Source organism: Pelobates fuscus, chromosome 6, assembly GCF_036172605.1.
Source record: "Pelobates fuscus isolate aPelFus1 chromosome 6, aPelFus1.pri, whole genome shotgun sequence".
Taxonomy (NCBI): Eukaryota; Metazoa; Chordata; class Amphibia; order Anura; family Pelobatidae; genus Pelobates; species Pelobates fuscus.
In genome coordinates this window covers 118,396,412-118,418,929 of record NC_086322.1, presented here as the reverse complement: position 1 = coordinate 118,418,929, position 22,518 = coordinate 118,396,412, and the positions used below count along the sequence as shown (strand labels likewise).

Genomic DNA, 22,518 nt, shown 5'->3' with positions numbered 1-22,518 from the left:
AACAGATGTTGTGTTATACAGGTGGCATGTCATATAATGTCCATGGACGAAGTACCCCAAGGTCCTGACATTTATATAAAGCAACAACAGTGGTAAAATGAGCCATACTGTACATGAACCCATTTTTATTTTACATTTTCTGTTTTTATATGAACAATAATAAGACTACTTAAACTCTATAGGTATTCTAACATGCCCTTGTCATTGATATTATTCAACTTACATGATCAGTTGTTAAAGCTGCGCATGGGTGATAGGATTCAAAATTAATTTTTCCCTCCTGTACAGAACACATGTATTTTTCCAGATCATTGAACCTCTTGTCATGCAGCACTACAAAATTCATAAAAATAGGATTAAATTTTATAATCACAATACTTCTGATGTAATAAATTGATTAATAGTCTATACTTTACCGAGGCGAACCCTGTAAGTTTCCCTTGTTTTCACTGTCTTGGATTTTTTTCCTGTGTTTGCACCTTTTGCTAAGTTAGTACTTCCTATGAGTTCATCACTTTGCTTCCAGTATTGTTTCACTGTCTGTAACCACCTTTAGAATGAACATATGTAAATCCTATTAGATTGCATTTTAAGAAAAAAATAAGTATAATCTGAATTAAGTGATGCTATTTTTAAGCAATAAGAACTTTCAGTTGGCTACTAAATGAATGCTTACGCTGTTAGATGTTCTGGGTTGCTAATTGTTGCAGACAAAGCTAGAAATGGGCATCGAATCATAACCAGCATGTGCTCCCAAACTTCGGCACCAATCTCACCACCTAAGCAGTGAATCTTGAGTTAAGAAAGAAAAAGTTTTAACATTTCTAAATATCAAAACTAAACATTTGTATTTAAAAACAGGAATTTATTGTGTTCTTATTCCTGTGATCTGTAGTTGTAACCTGTCCATAATGACTAGACTTGTGCATGGCAAAATGTTTTTTTGTTCTCCCAAATTGATTGGATTCTGATTTACTGTTCTTATGAATTTCCTTTCCAAAAATTTCCTTTCGGTTTGAAAATTCAGTTCCAAAAATGTCAGATTGACAAGATAAAATTGGTAACAATTGTTAAATACCTTAATTGTAAAAGTTTTCTTATGTTGCTTCTCTTGGCTATGTTTTGTAAGGCTGTTTTAAATTTGTCGCAAACCACTATTTATTAAGCATTTAATATGCCTAATGATTAATACAACACAAAATAATTTTCCTTTAAACTTTGTTCAGATGTACAACTTGTATCGGAAGTTCTGGTAGTTGTGCTATGGTCGAAGTGCACTTTTTCGGTGCTTGATAATAATTTTAAAAAAATACACACCTCATCAAATATGATATACTCAATCTTTTTTGCCCAGTTTTGACGATGTGGTGACAACAGCAGAATTTCCAAGCATTGTGGCACTGTGACCAAAACCTGCAATATAATATTAGTAGCATTATATATGTAAAAAGCATACATGGCATATGTTAGCATATCAAAGGATGGTATGAGTCTTTATTTCATTACATTCTCTAATCATGAAGTTTGTATTTACTTATGTTACATTGTTATGCCCATCCCCAATTGTTGTCATAGCTCTTGAACACTGGTGCTTATATTATTTAGTCCTTGCCACCGCCACGCTACCACAATGCCAAACTACATTTCTACATTTACATACTGGAGTTTCTCTAAAGAAAATGAGCAACTCAGATGTTGTGGAAATGTAGTTAAGCACTTTGGTAGTGGGGAGAAGACTAAATACAGTAAGTACCTGTGTTCAAGGCAGAGATATACGAACAACATATTTACATTTACTTGCAAAAGTCTCATCTAGAGACATGTTTCTGACCCAGATAGGATTTTTAGTAAGGCACAAATAACTTCAAACATTTGCCATTAAAAGGAAGACTGCATACAGAATAGGAGTGGACAGTAGAGACCAAGAAGAACCTAAAATATAAGAGTGTAAAAATATGAGTGGACTTATGGAAATTGCAAACAGGTCCCTGTGTGCAGACAGCACAAAAATGAAAGCACGCCTTTAATTAACCACTTGTGCCATCTTATTGTCCAGTATTACACAAACACAGCACTCATGCCACAAACAAAACATCTGCTGGTAGTTGTAAGTCACTGTAGGATGTCAACCTATGAGCTTTGATGGTAGTTCTTCTGACTTTCGAGTGTAACTAATTTCCTTGGCTAAATTTACTAGTAATCCCACTACTACTGCCTTGTATACATTGGGTTAGGGTATCATAAGGTCATTTGGGATCCAAGTGCATTGCTTGTGTTGCATTCTAAAACAATATACAATTTTGAAAAATACTGTGGCTTCAAACTGTGAATAGTAAAATTACACCTTGACTTTATAATAATTTACAGGACTATAAAGTAACTGATAAAATACTATAGTAATCATAATGGAAACTTACTTGACAGTTAAGTGCATCAGTTCGATAATCCCGAGTAAAAACACCGCAAAGTGCCATACCACTTGGCAGATTTTTATCAAACTGATTCGATACAGTTGCCACCACTTGATTGACGAGAGCCTGTTAAATAAGATAAATACATTTACATTGCATTAATAATAAAAGCAGACATTAATCCACCCTGATCCATGGTAATTTCCTAAAGATTACAGGTGCTCTCACTCTCCGAGTAACAATTCACAGCGTGGGAAAATGCCCATCAAATTCTCCAAGAAGTAATGCATAAAATAGTGTTGAATACAAATTTCCAAATTAAATACAAACAAAGTACACGGCAAACTAGGAGAGTCCACCACCACGCTAAGAGGCACGCTTTCTAATGCAATTCATACCGCTAGAATACTTCTTCATAGATCATACATTGAGACTGAAATAATGAGCAATAAAGATGTGGAATTCTCTACCCAAAGAGGTTGACTTTTCAGATTCTGTAGATATTGTTAAAAATTGTTAATGTTAAAAATATTTGAAAAAAAACGGAAAATTCAAGGATGCGAAAGCTCTGGGTCCAAAGAAAAATCTGATTGCCAATATGGAGTCAAGAAGCATATCGTTTTCCTTTTTTTATTGTATAATTGCTTATCATTTTAAATTCTTTTTTTTGCCTTCTTTTAGATTTACAGCATACAAAGATGTGTTTTAAAGGTTGAATCCATGTAACAAACTTTTTAAATTCCTTCTCAGTCCTTAACCCTCTTCATTCTTCAGCCAGCGAGCAAATAGTTAAATAACCCATGGCAATAGAGGGTTAATTATGTGGAAGATATTACCCGTCCTGCTGATCTTTAAAGTGGCCAGGCTAGCACAGTGTATAAATAAATATATAACAGAACTTTGGCAAGCAGACACAGAATAAATGTTAACAGGCCAAGGTCAAGGATAACAGAGGTACAGAAGAGACAAACAAGCCAAAGTCTGGATTACATAAAGCAAGATTAGTCAGATAAGTCAAGTTAAAAAATTGATAAGTACACAACTATAACACACTGAGAAAACACGACAGAACAGGGAAATAGGGTTTTCCAGGAAGTATATGTACCCTACGTTGAAAACATGATGTCACCCTATTGTGCATACTTCATAAGTGCCATGTATCTTTGATACATAAATGGGCACAGGACAAGAGTTCCACATCATGAATGAAGTCAGAACATGTGAGGAACATTGGACTGTCAGATGCGGCAGTGACCACCTCCAAGAATGCTGAGGCCCATGGAAATATAACATTACACCTTATTTGTGTATGCTAGGTTGAACAATTTCTGACAACAATCTTTTACATTAAAAAACAGTGTCTTTCCATGAGTTCTGCTCATGTATGTACTGATCTGGCTTTGCGCAGTACATACATTAATTCACTCACACATATCATAGGAATCATATTACTATTATTATTATTATTATTATTATTATTAATATTTACAAAGCGCCAACAAGTTCCGTAGCGCTGAACAATGGGTGGACTAAGATACATATATATGTAACCAGACAAGTTGGACACACAGAAACAGAGGGATTGAGAGGCCTGCTCAATGAGCTTACATGCTAGAGGGAGTGGGGTAAAGTGACACAAAAGGTAAGGGTAGGGTAGAAAAGTAGGTTGCTAGGTTAGTATTCACTGAGGGCTTAGTGTTTTGTTTTGATGACAGTTGCAGGAGAGGAATCAGGGTATAAAGAGAGAAAGCTGTTCACAGTTTAATTGATATGCTTTCCTGAAGAAGTACGTTTTCAAAGATTTTTTGAAGGAGTGGAGACTGGGTGAAAGTCTAACAGAGAGGGAAGGGGCGTTCCATAGGAACGGTGCAGGCCTAGAGAAGTCTTGAAGGCGAGCATCAGAGGTAGGAGTACGAACAGAGGTTAGACGTAGGTCTTCAGCAGAGCGTAGGGGCCTAGACGGGACATATTTGTGTATTAGTGAGTATAAGTAGGTCGGAGCAGCATTGTGTAGAGATTTGTAAGCAAGTACCAGGATCTTAAATTGAGCCCTATATCTTATGGACAGCCAATGTAAGGACTGACAGAGGGGGGTGGCGTGGCCAGGCAGAAAGATGAGCCTTGCCGCCGTATTCATTATAGACTCTTGGGAACACGTAAGACAACTGAGAAGCAGATTACAGTAGTCAAGGCGAGAGATGACAGTGGCATGGACAAGCACCTTCAAGAAGGATTCCTATATATATATATATATGATATCGATATATGTATATATTCACATGTGTTTCACTTTGGTTTCATACATTTTTTATTCTTTTTTTATTTTCATTTTTGTAAAATGTTCAATATTACAGTTGTATACTATACAAAGCATATTTTTCTTTATGTATATTATTTTATTCATTCTGTTTTATTAATTATGTGTATCATATTTCTTTTTAAATTTTTCTAATATAGTTATATTTTTTGTATTAGTACATGGCTGCTATGTTCTCCCTTATGAATAGTATCATATTGTAAGGTTTGATAAATATAATACATATGTTCTGAGTGACACAATGGAAAACTTCATTTCCCACAATGCCCTCTATCTATGAAGTCATTTCGGCATGTATTCTTTGTACCGCTGTCAACCGGAAGTGACATTGATTACACAGAAGTTCTATATGCGTTCCACAGTGGAACGCACACCATCAGCTGCCGCAAGTTTCACACAATGAAAACAGATATATAAGAAGAATGCGACGGACTACCACTACATATCCCTGAAGAAGTTCAGAACAGGATGAAACGTGTAGGATTGTGTATCAACATTGTTTTTCATTTTATTTCTGTTTGTTTTTATTGCATTTTGGGATCCTGGGATTTTTTCCGGCAATCTGTTGGAGACCTGGATACCACCTCTTGTGTGGAGACATACTGTCTGTCATTTGACATTCTGTAAGTGCAATTTGTATCAATAAATGTGTTACTTTTATACAATCTGCACTATCTTTTCCTTTTCCTTTCTTATTTTAAACTATCTAAGAAGATATACCTTTATGAAGAAGTTTGTTTATTTGGAAGATCTTCTCCACCAGTGGATTTACCCCATTATTGAAGGAGACATGCCTGAATTTTCTAACATCTAGAAAACATCCCCCAACCCCCTCTCTTGTGCTGGTTGTATTGCACTATATTCTCTTTTTGCTCCCCTAGATATACATTTTCATAGTGTACTCCACCGATTACTATACAGGTTGTACCATTTTATTTTTCACCTTTGGTGATCTACACACATTTTCTTCCTTTTGGTTTTCTTTGTATCTTTACCTGTATCAGGCATTTAATAGGGGCGGTTGTGCGCTATGTTTTTGAGATGGAAGCGGCAGGATTTGGCAATTGATTGGACATGAGGGGTGAAGGAGAGGTTGGAGTCAAAGAAGACACCTAGGCAGTGAGCCTGTGAGGTAGAGCGGATGGTAGCGCCATTGACTTGGAGGGAAACAGACAAGGGAGTAGCAGGGAAGGGAAGACCAGAACTTCTGTTATTCTGAAATTAGCAGCCATATAGTTAGAAATAGCAGTGAAGCAGTCAGGAGACAGGAGTCAAGAATGGTGGTGAGAAATCAGGGGAGGACAGATACATTTGCATGTCAATCACATAGAAATTACACTGGAAGCCAAAGTAGTTTATGAGTTTACCAAGGGAGGCAGTATAGATTGTGACCAATAGGAGACCAAGGATAGACCCTTGGGGAACACCAACAGAGAGGGATTGGGGAGAAGAGGCAGAGCCAGAGAAATAAACATTTCTATTGTGATTTTTGCCTTGTGTAAGCTGTGATTATTCTTTGTCTTTTGCAATTTTTAGTAGCATTTCTGTTAGATTAGACACTCTATAGTTCTTGTTATTGAGTACATTTCTATACAATTAAATCTTATCTAATATAGAGTCATGTTAGACGCTTACCTTTGTAGGAGCCACATAGACTACAACACCTGTATCACTTTTCCTCAGAACTTTTTCCATACAGTAGTAAGAAGCATATGTCTTTCCCGACGATGTTGGGGCAACAATGACAGCTGATTCATTATTATCAACAACATCAAGAAGCTCTCTCTGGTCATAAAACAAAACAATTACTTGTCATTCATCTTTTTATATAGAATGTAAATAATTTATACAAAACTACTGCAATAAATATGAAAACATATTTTTTTCTCCTGATGGATGTGTGTACATTACCACAAGTGGAAATGAATAGATACTAACTAATACATAATGCTATTTATGTGCCAGTACATTGTGTAGATGTGTAACAACATAAATGTAGTTAGCAGGCACTGCATATTTTGTGATAAATTACTTTGTACTTCAGTCTTACAAAGATCTAGTTTGAACTTAAAGGACAACTGACACCTCAAACTATTATTTAACATATTAATCCTTTTGGGCAAGAGAGAAGATCTGAAAGACTTTGACATGGGTCAAGACTGGCTAGAAGACTGGATCAGAGATTCTCCAAAACAGCAAGTCTTTTGCTTAGTACCTTGCAAAAGTGGTGCAAGAAAGGGCAACCAGTGAGCCGGAGTCAGGCCCAAGGCTCACTGATGCACATAGGAAGCAAAACCTAGCCCTTCTAGTGCAAGCACATGGAAAAACTACTGTAGCTCACGTTGCTGAAAAACTTAATGCTGGCCATGATAGAAAGATGTCAGAACACACAGTGCATTACAGTTTGCTGTGTATGGGACTTCATAGCCGTAGACCAGTCAGAGTGCCAATGATAAAAGAAATGAGAAGGGTTAGCGCTTTAAAACAGGGAAGAACAAGGCAGCAACTTAAAAGGGGAATCCCTCAAAACTCTTAGGACACAGATAAATAAAATAGAGATAAAAGCTGCGCCAAACAAAAAAATAAAATAAAATAAAATAAAGTAAAATAGTTCAAATAAGAGAACGTCCAGAAAAAATTGCATAAAAGTCAGTCTTAACTGGGTATGTCTTCTTTAAGGTAAATTCCTACAGTGGTGTAATCTTTGTTGTCCTTCCTCAGGTAATCCAATGATATGAAAAGATAAAAACAGATATCCAAAATAGTGTAATAAGTTCTCTAAGGCATCACTTATAGAAAAAAGAATGGTGCAGCACTCACATTTGGTAGAGCTATGACCAGCTCTAGTGTAGAAAGCGTACAGCGGTACAAATCCCCGCTTGTGGGATACAATGCAGTGTTTCTGGAATACAATGCAGTGTTTTTCTTGTTCTTCTGGGGTAAGTGCCACTCAGAGAAAATATAAAACAGACCAATAGTGTTCTCCGTATAAAAACAGTGTAAAAATAAAATAAATAAATCAATGAAATGGTATTTACAAATATGGAGCAGGCTGACTGCTCCTTGATGATAGCGTAGGTGGAATAATCCCCACCAAGGATTTCTTGGAGTCCAGTAGTATAAAATGCCAGGTGAAGAAAAGTATATTAGGATTCTTGGCACAACCAAAATAGTGACCAAAGAAGTCTTTAATAAATATAATATACAATTAAATATCCATAAACGTGTTTCGCCCACAATGGCTTTATCAATATGGCTTTTATTCCATATTGATAAAGCCATTGTGGGCGAAACGCGTTTATGGATATTTAATTGTATATTATATTTATTAAAGACTTTTTTGGTCACTATTTTGGTTGTGCCAAGAATCTTAATATACTTTTCTTCACCTGGCATTTTATACTACTGGACTCCAAGAAATCCTTGGTGGGGATTATTCCACCTACGCTATCATCAAGGAGCAGTCAGCCTGCTCCATATTTGTGAGTACCATTTCATTTATTTATTTTATTTTTACACTGTTTTTATACGGAGAACACTATTGGTCTGTTTTATATTTTCTCTGAGTGGCACTTACCCCAGAAGAACAAGAAAAACACTGCATTGTATTCCAGAAACACCGCATTGTATCCCACAAGCGGGGATTTGTACCGTTGTACGCTTTCTTCACTAGAGCTGGTCATAGCTCTACCAAATGTGAGTGCTACACCATTCTTTTTTCTATAAATTATACCTTAGAGAACTTATTACACTATTTTGGATATCTGTTTTTATCTTTTCATATCATTGGATTACCTGAGGAAGGACAACAAAGATTACACCACTGTAGGAATTTACCGTATATACTCGAGTATAAGCCGACCCGAATATAAGCCGAGGCCCCTAATTTTACCCCAAAAAACTGGGAAAACGTATTGACTCAAGTATAAGACTAGGGTGGGAAATGCAGCAGCTACTGGTAAATTTCTAAATAAAATTATATCCTAAAAAAATTATATTAATTGAATATTTATTTACAGTGTGTGTATATAATGAATGCAGTGTGTGTGTGTGTATGAGTGCAGTGTGTATGAATGCAGTGTGTGCGCAGTGTGTGTGTGTGTATGAGTGCAGTGTGTTTGTGTATGAGTGCAGTGTGTGTGTGTATGAGTGCAGTGTGTGTGTATGAGTGCAGTGTGTGTGTATGAGTGCAGTGTGTGTATGAATGCAGTGTGTGTGTGTATGAGTGCAGTGTGTGTATATGAGTGCAGTGTGTGTATATGAGTGCAGTGTTTGTGTATGAGTGCAGTGTGTGTGTATGTGTGCAGTGTGTGTGTATGAGTGCAGTGTGTGTGTGTAACGGATCACCTGGCACCCCGACTTGGTACCTCCGTTAATGGATGCTCCTAGTGCTTCCTGAGGACTCCAAGCACTCTGGCAGACACCACAATCACCGAATCCGAGAAACCTTTAAATTCTCCCAAGCATATGAATGCTGTAGACCATTGAATAGGAACCATACGAATAGGCTTGTACTCCTAGCAGTCAACTGGAACAGCATGCCATAAATCCTTCCCCCAATAATGAGACGACACATCACTTTGAGGGTAAAACAGGAACTCTGGACTGGCTCATCCAGCCTGGCTTTTATTTCCAACTCACACATACAGGCCACACCCAGGGGGAGGCATAAAAGAACCAATGACATAGATGTTACCTCCCACACATCCCCTCCCCTTAGTGTGACACATAATCCCATTATGCATACAGTGTAAAATATACTTTTACACAACTTTCATAACTTTAAAACCATACATCACATTCACATAAAAATGCATATCCACAATCAATCCATTCAGGGGAACAACATATTAAAAAATGGCATGAATCCGACCAGGGGTTCAAAAGTTACTAAAAGTATCTTTTGTTCCTTTCTGGCTGGCAGAAAAACATCCCCACAATGCACCCTGGTTTCCTCCCTTCTGCCCTGGAGTTAATTGGAGAAGTAATCCAATTACAAAGGACTAAAGGCAGACTCCATTAACCACATGGTTGCAAAACGACATAAAACACTTTAAAATACATAAAGTCACATTTACACATAACACACAGACATTTCACCTATCCCCAGATAGCTGGGATCTGCACGCGCAAAACTACCGAATAGCGCGCAGATCCTACTCACACAGTACAATTGCCATGGAGCTAAAGTCTTTCCCATAGTCTTTCATTATATGAATAGGCTCCATGGTATGGCTATCTGGGGTATCACATTCCCATAAAGTCTGGTCCATAGTCCAAAGGCAAGAGGCGGGCAATCAGCCCCCTCCAAGGACACGTGGCGAGGTCGGTTTCGCCACACTTCTCCCCTTTACCCCCCAGACTAACAGGGTACTTGACCTCCTGCCGGTCAGTGCCCTTGTTAGTCCAGCAGCCCACCCACAAGACAGAAACAGCAGAGCAGCCCACCCACAATAAACAGTTACTACACCTGGGTGAGGGAGAATCTTGTCCAGGTTCAGGTGCCTCACCACGGCTGTGTGGGGGACTGGTAGGCTGCCTTGGTAGGTTGCTGAGGGGGCAGAGACCAGCGGTACTCTGTCCTGTTGCCAGCACTACCACGGGAGTAGTCTGGTTGGAGCCTGGTTGCTGGAGACCGACTGTCTCCCCTTTAAATACACCGCTCTGCTGCTGGAGACCGACTGTCTCCCCTTGAGTTACACCGCTCTTCTGCTGGAGACCGACTGTCTCCCCTTTAGTTACACAGCTCTGCTGCTGGAGACAGACTGTCTCCCCTTTAAATACACCGCTCTGCTGCTGGAGACCGACTGTCTCCCCTTGAGTTACACCGCTCTGCTGCTGGAGACCGACTGTCTCCCCTTGAGTTACACAACTCTGCTGCTGGAGACCGACTGTCTCCCCTTTAGTTACACAGCTCTGCTGCTGGAGACAGACTGTCTCCCCTTTGGCTAAACAGCCCTGTTGTGGGGGGGCAGGACCGACCGTCCCTACCCCCTGTGCTGGAAGTGCAGAGACCACGGTCCCATCTGCACAGGTGTGGGGCTTACAGTCTCCCCCTGGTACATTAAGCTGCCGCTGGGGAGAGGTGGTAACCAGCTCCTCTCCCATTAGAACACTCTGCCGCTGGGGAATGGAGACTGGGCTCTCTATTCCCTGTACATTAATGATCCGCTGCTGGGGAGAGGTGGTAACAATCTCCTCTCCCATGCATACTTCCCGTCTCTGCGGAGGGAGACCGACTGTCTCTCCTCCCAGCACAGAGTCCTGCTGTGGGGGAAAGGGGGCTGGGCTCTCCATTCCCTGCTGGATACTCTGCCGCTGGGGAATGGAGACTGGGCTCCCAATCCCCAACAAATCACACTGCCGCTGGGGAGGGAGGACGGCCCCTTCAGCTCCCTGTAACTTGGGCGCAGAGACCACGGTCCCATCTGCGCTGGTGAGGGGTTTTCTGTCTCCCCTTGGTGGGTTAGGTTGTCGGTGGGGAGAGGGGGTATCAGGCGCCTCTCCCTGCACTGTAGACTGCCGCTGGGGAGCAGGGCTGACCCTCTGTACTCCCTGTAAGCAGGGCGCAGAGACCACAGTCCCATCTGCGCTGGTGAGGGGCTTACTGTCTCCCCTTGGTGAGCTGTGCTGCCGCTGGGGAGAGGTAATAACAGGCTCCTCTCCCTGAACCGTAGACTGCCGCTGGGGATCTGGGCCAACTGCCCAGCATCCCTGTAGGGCCGGTAGAGAGATCTCGGTCCCATCTCCACCTGCCATCTGTGGGTCTCTCCAGGACCAGTCTATGAGGTCCCCAACTTCTGCAGCTGGTAGTGAAGCAGGGGGTACCTCAGCCACATTTTCCCAGCTGTAGGCTAGCAGGTCTGGGTCTGCCACCCAGTTTTCCCGGTCTGCGTCCCTGCTCTGCGGCTGGCAGGAATTTAATAGTTCTACATAGTCCATCTCCAGCTCTCGTTCCATGGCAGCGAAACGGCGGAGGTCTTGTCCCAGTCCAATAGATCTCGGGCCCTGTATCATCTCACCTCGGTAATGAAAGATAGCCCAGTACCGTGACTCTGCTGGACTGCCGAAGTCGACATCCTCCACTAAGGCTTTCCACAACAGGCCAGGGCTCGTGTAGTTCTCCCCCTCTGGCTGGATGCCCTCTGCCCTCCACGTCTCTGGCTGGACAGTGCACCACCACAGTGCCCGGTATGAGGTGTCCAGGCTCAGTTCCCTTTCCACGAGGTACTCGAGTTGTCTTACCCGCTGCCCTCCAGGTTGGTCTCCCAGAAGCGGCATCCGCCAGGCCATTTGTTCCTCCAACCGGTATGCGACACCAGGAAGGCGCTGCTGCCGTTGATACTGGACTTCCTCCAGGGCATCGTACCATAATTCTATCCGGGCATTATCTCTCCATTCTAATTCACTCTCTTCCTCAGGTGTGTGTGTTGCCCAGGGGTCTACGAACCCCATTTTCCCAAATCTTTATGTAAACAGGGACGCTGTATGCACACCAGCGTCGCCCTCAATTTGTAAATCCAAACGCACTGTGTCTCCGAGCTGCTTTACCTCGCACTAGGACGCCATCCCACCGCTTGCCACCAATGTAACGGATCACCTGGCACCCCGACTTGGTACCTCCGTTAATGGATGCTCCTAGTGCTTCCTGAGGACTCCAAGCACTCTGGCAGACACCACAATCACCGAATCCGAGAAACCTTTAAATTCTCCCAAGCGTATGAATGCTGTAGACCATTGAATAGGAACCATACGAATAGGCTTGTACCCCTAGCAGTCAACTGGAACAGCATACAATAAATCCTTCCCCCAATAATGAGACGACACATCACTTTGAGGTTAAAACAGGAACTCTGGACTGGCTCATCCAGCCTGGCTTTTATTTCCAACTCACACATACAGGCCACACCCAGGGGGAGGCATAAAAGAACCAATGACATAGATGTTACCTCCCACACATCCCCTCCCCTTAGTGTGACACATAATCCCATTATGCATACAGTGTAAAATATACTTTTACACAACTTTCATAACTTTAAAACCATACATCACATTCACATAAAAATACATATCCACAATCAATCCATTCAGGGGAACAACATATTAAAAAATGGCATGAATCCGACCAGGGGTTCAAAAGTTACTAAAAGTATCTTTTGTTCCTTTCTGGCTGGCAGAAAAACATCCCCACAATGCACCCTGGTTTCCTCCCTTCTGCCCTGGAGTTAATTGGAGAAGTAATCCAATTACCCAGGACTAAAGGCAGACTCCATTAACCACATGGTTGCAAAACGACATAAAACACTTTAAAATACATAAAGTCACATTTACACATAACACACAGACATTTCACCTATCCCCAGATAGCTGGGATCTGCACGCGCAAAACTACCGAATAGCGCGCAGATCCTACTCACACAGTACAATTGCCATGGAGCTAAAGTCTTTCCCATAGTCTTTCATTATATGAATAGGCTCCATGGTATGGCTATCTGGGGTATCACATTCCCATAAAGTCTGGTCCATAGTCCAAAGGCAAGAGGCGGGCAATCAGCCCCCTCCAAGGACACGTGGCGAGGTCGGTTTCGCCACAGTGTGTATGAATGCAGTGTGTGTATGAATGCAGTGTGTATGAGTGCAGTATGTGTGTATGAATGCAATGTGTGTGATGCAGTGTGTGTGTGTGTGTGTGTGTGTGTGTCAGAGCCTTGGTGGGGGGTGGGCATTTTTATTATTATTATTTTTATTATTATTTTAAATTTTGTTAAATTATTTTTTGTATTATTATTATTTTTAATATTTTATTATTTTTTTATTTTTTCGTCCCCCCTCCCTGCTTGATACATGGCAGGGAGGGGGGCTCTCCTTCCCTGGTGGTCCAGTGGCATTGGTAGTTCAGTGGGGGGGAGGAGGGTGGCTGGTTGAGAGTTTACTTACCTCTCCTGCAGCTCCTGTCAGCTCCCTCCTCCTCCGCGCCGGTCCGTGCAGCTCCTCTGTCAGCTCTAGTCTCGCGAGAGCCGCACTATGACCCCGCGGCTCTCGTGAGACTTACACTGGGAGCTGACCGAGGTGCTGAACGGAAGAGGGAGCTGGCAGGAGCTGCAGGAGAGGTAAGCGCTCGTTGCCAGCCCCCAGTCTGTATTATGGCAATGTAAGTTGCCATAATACAGACACTGACTCGAGTATAAGCCGAGTTGGGGTTTTTCAGCACAAAAAATGTGCTGAAAAACTCGGCTTATACTCGAGTATATACGGTACCTTAAAGAAGACATACCCAGTTAAGACTGACTTTTATCCTATTTTTTCTGGACGTTCTCTTCAATGGGGACATGAGCATCAAAACTATAGTAAGGAGCAGTGGAAGGAGATTGCCTGGTCTCATAATTCACATTTTCTTTTAGATCAGGTTTCTTTAGATCAGCTGGAGGGTGGGGGGGGGGGGAGAAATGGCAGCAATATGCAATATGGGAAGAAGGCAGGCTAGTGGAGGCTGTGTTATGCTCTGGTCAATCTACTGCTGTGAAACCTTGGGTCCTGGAATTCAAGCGGATGTTACTTAAACACACACCACCTAGCAGGAGATTGTTGTAGACCATGTAAATTAAAGACCAGGTATTTAACTCTTTTAAATGTTAATGCATCTGAATAAAATTACAGACGTGGACACAATCGCATTAGAAATACAGATTTGTATTCCTAATTATATAGTGTTCTTTTAAAGAATTTACCCATCTAATCCCTTTTACTCTAACTGGTTATTTTGTCAGTACAACAAGTTGTTCGTAGAGAAACAAAATTCCCTGTGAAACATGAAGCATTTTTTTTCAGAGTCTTTAATGTGCCCACTTGCTTAATTTAAAAACAGGGCAAATGTTTACACTAACTCTTTTAAGTTGACAGACATTTTAATTAGAAAAGATCACATTCAGCTTCCAATAAGCGATTTGACGGTTTGGATTAATTAAAGGAGCACTCCACTTCTCATAGAAATCAGCACTTTTATAAACTGGGATTAAACTAGTCTACTCCACAACCATAAAGCACTTCAGCAAGATGAAGTACTTTTGGGGTGTGGTGTGGTCCTTTAAATTGCCACCATCGGGAGCCAAAATTAAGCTTGCCTTTACATTGAAAAATTAGGCTCAGTGATTCAATTCCAATTATTGGGCACATAATCCTTGATAAGTGGCTTTATCGACTTTGACATGTAAAAGTAGTTAAAGGGTACTATAACCCTTTCCACTATAATATGCTCTATTGGCCACTATGGAGAATGTCATACCTCTCAACTTGTAGTAAAACCTGTAACAAAAAAAGTGTTTACTCGCCTGGAATCCAGTGCTGGGCATAGCTCCCAGTACTGATGTTCCGCACCCCCTCCGATGTCATTGGGGATGTGCGCTTTCAGTACTGTCACAGGATTCTCATAAAGAGGGGGTCGTGAAGGGAGGAAAGGGCAGGGAGGATTTAAAAAAAAAAAATTGGGCTGCCAATGTTACACGTGCTGGCAGTGCATTTCAAGTTGAAACACTGCATACACATACTCCTACCATCATAACCACTGAAGTGGTCATGGCTTCATGGGTTTTTCTCTTACTATTTGCCCACTGGCAATAGCTAATGCAAAGTCTATAGGTTTTAAATCTCTTTCAAGTTTCAAGAGAAGTAATAAAAGACACACACATACTCACTGACAGACACACACACATACTCACTGACAGACGCACACACACTCACTGACAGACACACATACACACTGACAGACACACAGACACACACACACATACTCACTGACAGACACACACATACTCACTGACAGACACACACACATACTCACTGACAGACGCACACACACTCACTGACAGACACACATACACACTGACAGACACACACACACATACTCACTGACAGACACACACATACTCACTGACAGGCACACACATACTCAGACAGACACACTGACAGACAGATACATACTCACAGACAGACACACACATACTCACTGACAGACACACACATACTCACTGACAGGCACACACATACTCAGACAGACACACTGACAGACAGATACATACTCACAGACAGATACACATATACTCACAGACAGACACACACACACACACACACATACTCACTGACAGACAGACACACAGACACACACACACACATACTCACAGACATACACATACTCACAGACAGACACACACATACTTACTGACAGACACACACACAGACACACGCATACTCACTGACAGACACACACATAATCACAGACAGACACACAGGCACACACACTGTCAAGACACACACACACTCACTGACCGACGGACACACACACTGACAGACAGACACACACATACTCACTGACAGACAGACAGACAGACACACACACACACATTTCTTTATTGCTCCTTACCTTTTGGAGCTGATATGGGGCATCTCCCTGGGGTCCTTTTATCTGCTCCTCACTGCTCCCTACAGTGCGCGGTTTAGTGATGCCGGGAGCAGGAAACTGAGCACCCTTGCTGGTCCTCCTCCCCGGCCAGGTAAGTTTTAGCAGAGCAGGCACCTGCAATGTGGGGAAAGCAGGTGCCTACTCTGCTATAACACCAGCATGTACTCGCGGCTCGCCGGGCCGCAAAGATGGTCCTTGTGTGTCGCATGCGACCTGCGGCCCGGGAGTTTGACATGCTTGGTGTAGGGCCTTAGCCACACTGAGTTGGACACCTGGCCAACATTTTGGGTTATGTCTATCCCTTCAATATTTTATTAGTAGCACCCACCCACCGTCCATGTGTGGGCACTGAGCGGGGCATTAGGACCCTCAATTCATTTCAATTAAAGCCCAAATGTGTTGTCCACCTCACATTATTTAATTGTCAGCCCCAACCAATTACCCATGGAAAAGGGCATGGGGAGGGACTTGTCCTAGGTATTCCTGTATTTTATTAGCAACTGAGCTGTTTAGTAAACAGGCCCCCACCTGCAGTATAATAGGTGGCAGTCTATAGGAGATGTTAAACCAACCGTGTACTAATATTGGTATCATATTGATCCTCATAGGCTTTTTTAAAATTACTTACAGAGTTAATCATTAGAAGGGTCAACTAATGTGCTTCTGGTGCACATTTGTATGTGGTTTTATTTTCAACACATGACGCATTTACCAGGTTCAGCTGCTTGGATCTCAGCTGGGATCAAATTAGATTAAGAAACAGTTGATACTTATTGACATATGTTTGCCAATATAATTAAACTAGGCCATAGTAAGAATTCTACATTTAAACAAGTAGTTAGTGTTTTTTTATTTCCATTTATTTGCAACCATTACCTGCCATGTATCTGGTATAAAATGTTGCACCCTTGGGTCGGGATCAGTCCTTTCATCTCTTAATAAGTATGGACCCATGTACTGCATTTGAAATCTAGATGAGCCAAACCCAACTGCATATTTAGTCTCTTTCTTCTCAACTTGAACTTTGGATACCTTCTCATCTACAAGGGTGGTTGCCTGCAAAATAATTAAAAAAATAATTAGAACATAGTACAAAAATATCACAATAGTATAGATTTATCGAGAATGAATTTTATTTTATTTTTTTCAAATTTGAATTCTCAAGCAAATGTCTGGAACGTAAGAAGAATCATATAGTTAAAGGCCTATGAAGTAAAATTATGAGGTATATGTAAAATCCTGGACCTTAAAGGTGAATGAGCTGCACCAGTTCTTTTGTTACTGTAAAGGGATTATTAAAATGATCATATAAGATGCATTTGTAAATGTGAAGCAGTATACAGGATTGAAAATACCTAAATTAAATCACTTGTTAAAAAGCATATAGTATGATGACAGGGACAGACGCAAGAACATGAAGATAAGAGAGGTCAGGGAGTCAATACCGCTAGAAGAACTACCCCACTTTATCAGACGCCTAGCAGCGGCAGTGCTGCCAACGAGACAGGGAAAAAACCTTCTCATTCGATAGAGTCTACAGGATCTCTAAATCCCCACAAGCCACTAACACAGCTCCACGGGATCTCATATTGCGGTGCCAAACGATGACGGACAAACTGGGACTGCTGGCTGCATTAAAGAAAAAAAACATCCTTTGAATTTGAAATGTGCCAACTCTCATTTTTTCAGGACTTAAGCAGGGCTACACTACTGTGGCGCAAAAATATGCAATTGCTTAACAAACCACTACAAACAGCAGGAATCGCTTACAGATGGGCAACACCTGGGGCACTTTGGGTGATGAAGGCCACCGATCCAAACGAAGGCACAGCACTGCTGGCAGCATTGGGACTCCCTCAACAACATGAGGACTCTATGCTAATGCCTAACCCTCAATCACAGACCACAAGCAATGAGGACCCGGTCACCTAAACTGTGACTAGGGCACTTTAGTGTTAGGAATACACATTTGTATTCCTAACTCTATAATGTTCCTTTAAAAGACCGTCTTTGGGTGCCACCACTCAATTTTCTTCAGGCCTGTACTACTTTAATTTTATGGTAGATGAGATCAAAGAGTATATCTTTTCTCATTCAGTGTGATCCAAGCAACACAAATCCCTATAATTAACCATCTCACAGTCCACATGTTGGGCTGGGAAAGGAGAGTCTGACTCCCTTGCACCTTGCAGGTATTGAAAGTCACTGGAAGTTTAGATTTTAGTAAACAACCCTTAAATTAACCCCTTAAGAACCAAAACTCATTTGAGATGTGAAACATTTGTGACCAAGACCTTTCTGGTATTTTTGTCATGTGTTCATTCTACTATAACTTTTATATTAGTTATAGAATCCAAAACTGTTAAACAAAAGTATACGTTTGTATAAAATACAGCCACCAGGCTATTAACTATGAGCAGTTTGACACTTTTCATTTAACTATTTTATCACTAAGCTCATGCATTTTATTTTGGGGAATTCAAACCATGCGTGACCCCTGCTGCAAACAACCCATACTTGTATTCTTCTACTGTACTATAGTGCAGTTATACCCCACATGTATAATTATTTTGTAATCCTACCCACTCTCCTACCACAAATCTTGCCCTAATCTAACCCATAATCCCACCCAAAATCCAACTCCTTATCCTACCTCAGAGGGATTCCTTTTGCTGACATCAGTACTGACATCAGAAGAGGGATTTCTCAGCTCACATAATACAGAGCTCTCTGTGAGCACTTTGTACTGTGTGATTGCAGCATGAGAGGACGATCTCCCTCTCCTACTGCAGCTCCTGAATTTGTAATCAGTGCTGGGCAGCTGGCAAGCCTAGCACCAACAATTAGCAGAGCGATACCAGGGGGTCAGGTCACCCTGGGGGTCTCCCTCATTACGGGGCATACTCAGATTTACAGTGACTCACATAGCGCTGCACATTGCTCATCTGTTTGTCTGGGGTCACTAATCGTGGCATCAGATTACAGAGATGATACTCAGGTATCAATATATACCTGAAGTTCCCTGACTTTACCAGTTGCCATGCTGGTAACAGCTTCAGAATTACTGCTGCAGAGCGTGATCACTCAGACTCACTATTTAAATGCAGTGCTCACTTTGAGGGCTGCACATAGCTCATCTCTGTCATTCTGGGGCTACTAATTTGGGAAATGCCTAAATTGTAAACTTTAAGATATAAATGACAGAAGGTTCTGACAATGCAGTTTTAAATCAAAGTATTTTCAGACATAATTCATTAGTACCTTGGATGGTTGTAGAGTGCATGCCAAATTCTTAAATCCCAGATCAATTAGATATTGAGCAATCTTCCCTAGGTCTTCCTTCTGCAGCATTTCCTTATAATTGGTCATCATTACTTGTATTTTCTTCATTATTTCCACAGCAATATTTATATCTCTTTGCTCTTCAGCTACATTTATAAAACGAAAATAAGGATTTCTTGATGAAATTTTAGACAAAAAAAAATGATCATATGTACAAAGCAATGGATGAAAACAATTAGGGTTGTACTCTCTCTTTATCTGCCGTTAAACCATAACACTGGCCTAATTTAACAATCAATAATAATAATAATCATTGGGCAACATTTAACTGGAATGTAAATAGATTTCTGGATTAAAGAGAGAATTATTAGAATCTAGTTAGCGATGTGGTTACGATTGTGAGAAACAGAGAAAACAGGGAACATAAAAACTGTGCTTGATCTATAACGATAGCAACAACACACGTACTGTCCAGTCTTCCAAATACACTTTGTAAATATAATGAATGATGTTGCTATTCAAACACCTCTCATTTAACAACATGCCCATAAGTATTTAAAGGATCACTATAGTGTCAGGAAAACAAAGCGGTTTTCCTGACACTATAGTGCCCTGAGGGCTACTTCAGCTACTTACCTTAATCCAGCGCCGGGCTCCGTCGGCGCTGGTGATCTCTCCTCCCCCGCCGACATCAGCTCCCCCGTCTGACGTCAGCGGAGCCGAATGCTCATGTGTGGCAGTGCCGCGCACGCATTCACCGTGTCCATAGGAAAGCATTTCTCAATGCTTTCCTATGGACGCTTTGCGCGATGGAGGCATAATATGCTTCCAGCGTCGCATATGCGCCTCTAGTGGCTGTCCGGAAGACAGCCACTAGAAGCTGGCTTAATGCCAAGTGTAACCAGCAGTTTCTTTGAAACTTCTATGTTTGCATCTGAAGGGTTAAAACCTGAGGGTCCTGGCACCCAGACCACTTCATTGAGCTGAAGTGGTCTGGGTGACTATAGTGTCCCTTTAATGTTTAGCTTCTTCTGTACATGTATGCACAGTAAGCTCTGATGGAAGCTTTTTTACCATTGTATTAATTTGCTAACCTCCTTTAAGATCCAACATGTGACATTTAACTGTACATGCAATCCAGGGCCAGTTGGGGGGAGGTTTTTTATGTTGCAGAAAGTTCAGAAGTTAAGTGTAGTTGATGGGTTATCATATTATCTCTACTTCTAGTGTGTGCACTTGCATACTCCTCCACCTAATATATGCACAATGTTCAAATCTCCAGTGAATTTATCCCCTTGCTGTGGGCTCTGTGTAATGCACATGTGACGCTCGTGTATTAGTGCTTTTTCATGCTATGTTTTATCTGGAGGATCGTTTTAAAGACCATGCCTGCAGATGATAAACGGTGTGATGTTTAGCTGGAAGAAAACACTTACTTTTCATTTTGCAGTGTTCATGCCACACCTCAACACAGGTTTTTAATGTTGCTAATTCTGAACAAAACTTCACAGATTGTGTTCCCAAAGAATGAACAAATTGTTCCTGCTTTTGTATCCCAGAGAAAAAGTCTGTCTGGATGTCTTTTTTAAGAACAATAGCCATCGACTTCCACTGCTCTAATTCCTTGTTTTCTTCTCTGGTCTTATTTTTTTTCTGATTCTCTTGTATAATTTGATCTTTTTTCTTCATCTGTGAATATATTCAAGTCAGATTACTTCAATAATTTTCATTAATTTGAACAAAATAGTTTTTACATGTTTGCATACAGACACATACACAAAGTAATACATTAAACACAGTTTGTTGTCTGTGAAAATGACAGAAACTGCACCAGTGTCTGTTTTTAAATCAGTGCTTTTCAAATCCCAACCGTAAAGTATATTCTATAAAGTATAGGATCCAATCACTGATTTAAAAAAATTGCTCATCACAAGTGAACAATAAGTAAGGAATAATTGACGCCAGGCCGTTGAATTATTAGAAAAATAATGCACACCCGAGGTGGTAATGCGGTCACGATGCGAAGCGGAGTGGCCGTTACACCTCGGGTGTGCATTATTTTTTCTAATAATTCAACGGCCTGGAGTCAATTATTCTGCTTATACTACAGTCATCACACCTCGAAACATTGTTCAGATGATGTATTTCAAGACGTTTGTCAAGTTTTTGTCATTAAAACACTTTTGTATGTAGGACTAATTTCTTACGCAACTGTATTGTGGTTAAGACCTGTCTGGAACTACTTTAGCCGTGCATCTCCCTGAAAATTATGCACATCTTAGAATGTTCGTCAACCAATCAGATTGAAGCATTCAACTGCCTTGTAGTATAATTTGAAGTACTATTTAAAGTACTATTTGTCTACTGGCATTAATTCAAAGTGGACACACCCATAATGTGTGGAGCCAGTAATGCTATCACACTTCTCAGGATGCCAGTGTTGGTGGGTATAGGGTAAAAACCTCCAATATGCCCCCACCTGACTTGCAACAGGACAACTGTCACCTAAAAACTATTTTTAATATAATAGCCATTTCATCAAGCTTTGAAAAAAGCAAAACAATACATACAAACAATAATAGATGATTTTCTAGACCTCATAAGAATTCATTATTATTGCTATCATCATTGGTTACTGATATATTGTAACAAAAAAAACATACAAAAATAGTATCCAGTGTCAAAAAATGCTGTCCCTTCTCATCCTGGACCCAAGTCAGGGATCCAGCTCCCAGTGAGAAGACCTCTCCTCCAAGAGAGTATAGCAGGTATAGCAGTGTAGCTCTTACAAGAGCTAGTGATTATAGCTGGTATAGACTTCCCCTACAATCACGAGACGAGGCTCTGTGTTGAGGGTAAACTGGAACTCAGCTGGCCTTATATGCAGGTCGCCATGCAAGGGGCACTCCTCCCTGAACCTGAGAGTAGACTACAGTAAAAATATACATACAATTACATTGGCTCTCAGGTCCAGGACACTCCCACATAAAACAAGATAATTCCTCCTCTGTGCTTGGGAGATAATTGAGTCTTGGGAGGACTGTACTACTCAA

The 22,518-nt window shown here is 41.2% G+C and overlaps 1 protein-coding gene across 2 annotated transcripts in view; it reads right to left on the bottom strand.

Annotated features, from left to right (window-relative positions):
• Window positions 1-22,518, bottom strand: part of LOC134614422 (probable ATP-dependent RNA helicase DDX60) — a 118,941-nt gene that overhangs the window by 62,654 nt on the left and 33,769 nt on the right. For both annotated transcript variants that reach the window (XM_063458190.1, XM_063458189.1), the window contains 9 exons: window positions 20,902-21,154; window positions 19,445-19,611; window positions 17,060-17,239; window positions 6,364-6,513; window positions 2,418-2,537; window positions 1,318-1,413; window positions 677-792; window positions 417-550; window positions 224-333 (listed from right to left, as the gene is read on the bottom strand). In XM_063458190.1, coding sequence (XP_063314260.1) covers window positions 224-333; window positions 417-550; window positions 677-792; window positions 1,318-1,413; window positions 2,418-2,537; window positions 6,364-6,513; window positions 17,060-17,239; window positions 19,445-19,611; window positions 20,902-21,154 — 1,326 coding nt within the window. The remainder of the gene's footprint in view (window positions 1-223; window positions 334-416; window positions 551-676; window positions 793-1,317; window positions 1,414-2,417; window positions 2,538-6,363; window positions 6,514-17,059; window positions 17,240-19,444; window positions 19,612-20,901; window positions 21,155-22,518) is intronic.